We start from the raw sequence: 5,773 nt of genomic DNA on the forward strand, positions 1-5,773 counted from the left end.
TTTTGACCAGTGCATGCAATACATGCCTCTTGCGCCTTTGGTGCATGTGTCAGTGTAGGAACAGCCACATTCACAGATGCATTGAAGGCACTACAGGGATGCATTACATGAACTTTCGCCCTTTCAATATTACCAGCTCTTTCACACAAACACCTAGATCCATTATTACCGCCTTTAATAGAAACCTAATAAGAGAGTCATTCCATCCTGCTGTGTCGATGGTAAGTATGCTAATCAAGATATATATGCGTTATTGATGCATTTTATTCACACGAAGGAAAAAAAAGAATACGTAAAACATGCATATCTGTAGCTTAAATATAACTAGAAATTATACGCGAAATATTATTAACGCAACTAACGAAGTCGTAATAGCATAGACATTACACGCAAACAGGAAATTTCAACTAAATATCGCACAAAATGTCAAACGTGCACTGGCGTTCCAGGGCTGTCAAACTATACTGTTTCCCTACCGCCTGTAACAGGACAGCGGCGCCCCTTGTGTTGCCGCTTGGCCTTTTCTGGCTAATCGTGACGAAAAAGAATCGCCGTGGATCGTGATTGGTGGCGAGCCTAAAAGATGGCGTGGTCAGAAATCTCCAAACATTTGGCGCCACTGACTGCCGGGTCACACGTCAGCCCGTGTCCCGGAATACCTGTACGCCACTTGACGGTGGCAGCTGAAGCACGCCACCGACCAGCCAAACTAGCACCTCGTGCTGTTCTCCCTCTTGCCCAAGTGACAATGTGGAAACACTCGTTGAATCCTTCTTCGCCACACATCGTGATCAAGTGGTACACGTTCAAGAACATGTAGTCTCGGAGGTCTTCAAAACTTTCCGCTTTTGACTCGGTTCTTGACGTGATCGCCAAACAATATCGCGTGGCGGAGAGCCTTCAACGAGGCCTCGCGATTGGAGATCCCAGCCAGACGGCTACCGGTACCCGAGTCAGCCATTGCACTTTCTCGCAGCACAAGGTAGCACGGGGAGCAGGTGCAGACAGCCGACGGGTCGATGGCCGCAGTGCAGTGTTTTGGGAAATTGACAACCCGCACAGCGCCATGCACCGATGTCTACACGTACGCAGTGCATCAGCGCGACGGACATTATTGTGCCATATAGGTCGTCGACACCGGACCGTAGCTGGCTTCCGGCACTGAATTTGCCCGGTAACGCTCGTTGAGCGCCACGTCCTGCTGCTCGTCGCCGCTACCGCCGGCCATCGTCGTGCGCAGCGTCGCGACGTCTTTGCCGTCGGTACCAGCGTGTAGCTCTTCAGTGCCGTTTTCTTCGTCCCCGTTGTGTTCCACGTCGAAGTGCAGCAACTGAGTTGACTGCGCTGGCTCTTCGATTACGCCGACGTCGCAGTCACAGAGGACGTGCTTGTACTGTGGCTCAGGCACTCCGTCGTCGACATTCGAAGGAGAGTAGAAAGGATGGAAGACGGATGGCCGTTCACGTTCAGTGACGAATGATCCGGACGACCAGAGCGTCTCGCGGAGGAAACCCGTGCAAGTCTGCGGCCCGTAAAGATGATGCACCGCCATGGACGGCCACAGCCCGCGGCCCGCGCAAGAACCTTCCTCGGTCTTCTGGTCAGCACAGACTTCGTCGCACTCGCCGCGTCTGAGCGTTGCATTGTTCTGAGTGTGTTGCCGCTGATTCTGCATCGGGAGGCTTCTGACGCTGCCGATAGCGGCAACGTAGCGCTGGCGTCTGGCCATCGCGCTGACACCACCCCACTTCTCCACGGCCTGCCACAAAATAACAAAAAAGGCATGATTCAGAAGTCGTCATGAGTGTCGCATTGCTGATCGCTTGTTTCTTAAATGCAGTTTCAAATCTACCTGCGTTAAAGGAATATGCTAGGTGATAAAACAATAGGCTTTGTAACACAGCAGGTTATGCACAGCTACAGGTTACAAGCTATATACTTCTTACCCTGTCCATGCCCTGGCTTATACCACAGTTGCAAGCCGTGTGAAGACGTGGGTTCTTGGTCCCAGTCATGGCTCAAAGAAAAACAACCGAACCGCTAAAAATATCCGAGCTAGTCTATCTGCTCAGCTGGGTGCACGCACCTCTGCTCAGCCCATTTTGCGCAATGCCGAATCGCGCACCCCAAACGGTACCTCGCTTGGCCACCGAAAGATTCCAATGGCTGACACTTCCAGGGCTACGTCTAGTACACATAAATACCCAAGGTAATGGAAGGTTAGGTGGCCGTCGCTGCAGCACAATCAATGGTGCATCGCACGCGTAATGCGAAGGTTGTGGGTTCGGTCCCCACGGCTCACAAGTCATCTTTTCGTCTGCTTTCATTCCCCCTTTTCTTCACTTCATCCCCCCTTTATTCGAGGGCTTTTTTCACGCTCGGAAAAATCTTTTATGTAGCACGTATCGAGCAACAAATAGCTGTAGGGGAAGTTTCTCATGTTGCTCTAAAATTTTCTCGTTGACACTTTTCATCAAGTTATAATAATTGAGAAGTTCATTAAGACTAATTATGTAATTAGGTGGAATGCAAAAAACAATCTGAGTATCTTCAAGCGAGGCAAAGAACATTACCTTGGTTCTGTCTAGCTACGTAGCATTTGCAGATTTTTTAAGTTGGCTCAAGTTACGTGAAACACCTTCTGTGAAGATAGCTCTTTGAGGCTGAACTAAAATCTTATTACCTTGATTTGTGCGACCATTAAATGTTTTCTTTTTGTGCACCATGAAGCTTACCGTGCGCTAGCCACACGGTAAGTTGTATTAGCTACATCGTTTGCACAGATTAATTATCTATTCTTGACCTTTCTTCTACCTAGGTTCATTTATCAGTGTTAATTCACTTGCTCTATTAGTTTCACTGCCGTGATCTCACATCATTGAAAGAGCCCCCTACTGATCAACTCAGCGCACTTCATTTCTCCACGCTCTTCATTTAAGAAAAAAGAAGAAAGAAGAAATATGTAATTGAAAGCTTAAATAGCCGTTATACTTCTCCTTTTACATAAAATTCCGGTTTTCAGGATTCAACTATCGTGGTCATATATCTTATACCATTAGATGAAGAGATGCACGAATAACTGACGACTGCGGGGAGACCCTTACAATCACACAGAACGTTTTGCGACCATTGCCGTAGACTAAGAGCTAAACGTCTGTTATCTCATACGTTATCTTGACAACAGCGATAATGTAGCGATAATGCAGCTAATGATACATGTCCTGAGTCGTCGATTCCTAAATGTCAAACGCGGCAGCAAATGCCTTAACTAGAAGCGCGAGCACTGAACTGCTAAAACATTCGAAATGGGACGTACCTTCACAAACATACGCACGGCACGTTGATCGCGCCCGCGGGACGGGGACGGGGAATGTCGCATACGAGCTTCCAGTGGCTGGGAGTGCCTCACGACACGAACCTGCAGAACATGACAGGCTATAGCGTTACACAATCTGTAGTGTATATCTGCTTTGTTTCAGCCATACTTGGCGAAATGACATCTCGCCACACAGCAAAGCATCTCAATAAGGTGTACAAACTTGGGTCAGTTGGTCTAGCACGGTTCAGATTTTGGAAACCGAGCGCTTATATAGGACGCCCACAAAAAATTAAGGACAGCGCAACGTGAGTGTCTTTTTCTTGTTGCTTCGGTAAGCACTCGTCTTCCCAAATCAGAATTAAGTGAATTATATTCTTGGCAAGATTACATTTGACAGGACAGCAAAATACGGCTCGTCAGTGCCCCGTCCACAGACTACAAGGTGACTAGTTGGCATTTGGGATAACAGCCACATATGGGGCTCCATGAAACCGTATGTGACCAAGCTAATCTTGCACTAAATCTATTTTGAAAACTTCCGCCTAGACGAAGCCATTGGCAAAGACCATAATGTCCTAAAAGCGTAGGCTAAGCCAGAGAAGCCTAGTTGCGAAGGCCCGAGGAGCGGTCCTCGTCAAAACAACAGACGCCAAACAGCCTATATTAAATTTCGACGAAATATTTCGGTAAAGCAATAGACGTAAAGCGTGTCCATTGTTGAGTGGTCCGAGCATATAATTTCCATCGATTCGCCTCTCGGAGAGGTTACCTCCGCAGGCAATCAATTTAGGCCTACTATGTAAGCGTCGCGAACAACTCGCCAGAGAAAGCAACCAATACAAACATCTAACCTCAGTCTCACCGCTAGAGCACGGTGTGAAAAACCATGCGTCTCAGATGGCAGGCGACGCGGCTACAGAGAGGCTGGAGAAAAAATAAGAGCGTCATTTACCGGCCCGGATTCGCAGTGTTCCACGAGGAAACTTGAAGTGCTGTCAACGGGCACTACGTTTGCTTCTGGAAAGCCAGCTCAGCAGCGCGTGAACACATTCTGCTGCACGCGCCCACCCTGCAAAAGTTCCTCTTTGCCTTCTTCTTTCCAAACCACGAGGAACAAACACCTAGCGAGGGGGATTGGTCAAGCTCCTTGCGGGAAAAAAAGCACGACCAAACATTTGATATTTTCCCTAAGCTGACGCTGATTCTCTATCTAGTATTCTCCATCTAGATTCTCCATTTGACAGACTAGCGCCAGGAAAACTACTTTTAATGCACAAATTGAAACCGATTCTCCAAATGAAGAAATTACTGATACGCAGCTAGGTAGACCACATTGGTGTCGATATGGAGTTGGTCGATACAGAGCGAAATAATCCTTTATATACAGCATTTATTGCAGAAAATGCCGTACTGTTACACTATACTGTAGAAGCTGCGTAAGTGAGATGATGCAAAGCTTGCATCGTGTTCCGTGTTGTAACCGTGTTCAACAGGACAAATCATTGCCAGATGTTTCAAAGGCGCCTGCTAAGCAACGAACAAAAAAGCTTCTAATGCTTACGGTATACTAGTAACGCTTACCAACTAATGCTTACTGTACTTGAAGACGAAAAAACACGCCGCAGAACATTTTTGTATCTTTAGCTTCATTATACAGCTATTTGCATTTGTATTTCTTACTTTTTAGTTGATCTTCAATACCTTTCTCCCTGTGATAAATCAATGCCATGCTTATCTTGATGCCAGCCTTCCTATCAGGCGAAGTGGCGCCCGTGAACTCGTTGGGAGGCCCGACATCTCTGAGGCTAAGAGACTTCCGACCCCCGCCGCCCTTGACCCCAGTAAAAACATTTAATGAAGTTTTCTCTCTCTCCCTCTCTCTCTCTCGCTGTGAAGCTTAACGCAAGGCTCTATTAATACTGATATCGCAAGTAAGTTGTACTTCAGTTAATAGAAGCTGTACTTAGCGTCGAAAGTTGGCGCTCATGTGCTTCATTTCCTTTAAATCCTGTTTGGCGTTAACTACGTTAACTACTGGCCCATCACTATCGCAGCGCACACGGCCGGCCTGCATATACTTTTAAATTTTTTTGTTCTTTATATATCAAGCCAAAACTGACGTAGTACAGCTGCTTATTGCTGTCTCTTTATGCATCAGGAAATCAGCTCAGCTGCGTTGGCGCCAGCACAAAATTCAGGCGACAAGCTTGGATACCAACTCTTCATATTTAAAAAACGAAATTTGTCGTTCGAACGCTCACGGGAACACGATTCTTACAACGAAGCTATTCGCCTCTCGTTGGTCGGCATTTTAAAGCGACAGCGTTAAGGGCCACGTGTCGCAGAAAATTCATGCTAAAACACATGCTACATGCTAAAACAGCAATTTCTGGGGCCACTGCAAGAAAAACAGCTACTACTCCGATAATTCTCTTTAAACTGATGCAGATCTCA

The 5,773-nt window shown here is 46.9% G+C and overlaps 1 protein-coding gene across 2 annotated transcripts; it reads right to left on the minus strand.

Annotated features, from left to right (window-relative positions):
- Positions 1-244: 244 nt before the first annotated feature.
- LOC135911279 (uncharacterized) lies at positions 245-4,400 on the minus strand. Of its 2 annotated transcripts, none has more exons than XM_065443476.1 (3): positions 4,272-4,400; positions 3,317-3,418; positions 245-1,759 (listed from the first exon to the last, which is right to left on the minus strand). In XM_065443476.1, the coding sequence occupies exons 2-3, from the start codon at positions 3,377-3,379 to the stop codon at positions 1,112-1,114; spliced, it is 711 nt and encodes a 236-aa protein (XP_065299548.1). In that variant the 5' UTR covers positions 3,380-3,418; positions 4,272-4,400; the 3' UTR covers positions 245-1,111. The 2 variants fall into 2 exon arrangements, with proteins under 2 accessions (XP_065299548.1, XP_070392064.1); XM_070535963.1 differs by lacking the exon at positions 4,272-4,400 and adding an exon at positions 4,171-4,259.
- Between the last annotated feature and the right edge of the window lie 1,373 nt (positions 4,401-5,773).

Source organism: Dermacentor albipictus, chromosome 1 (genome assembly GCF_038994185.2).
Source record: "Dermacentor albipictus isolate Rhodes 1998 colony chromosome 1, USDA_Dalb.pri_finalv2, whole genome shotgun sequence".
In the NCBI taxonomy this organism is placed as follows: Eukaryota; Metazoa; Arthropoda; class Arachnida; order Ixodida; family Ixodidae; genus Dermacentor; species Dermacentor albipictus.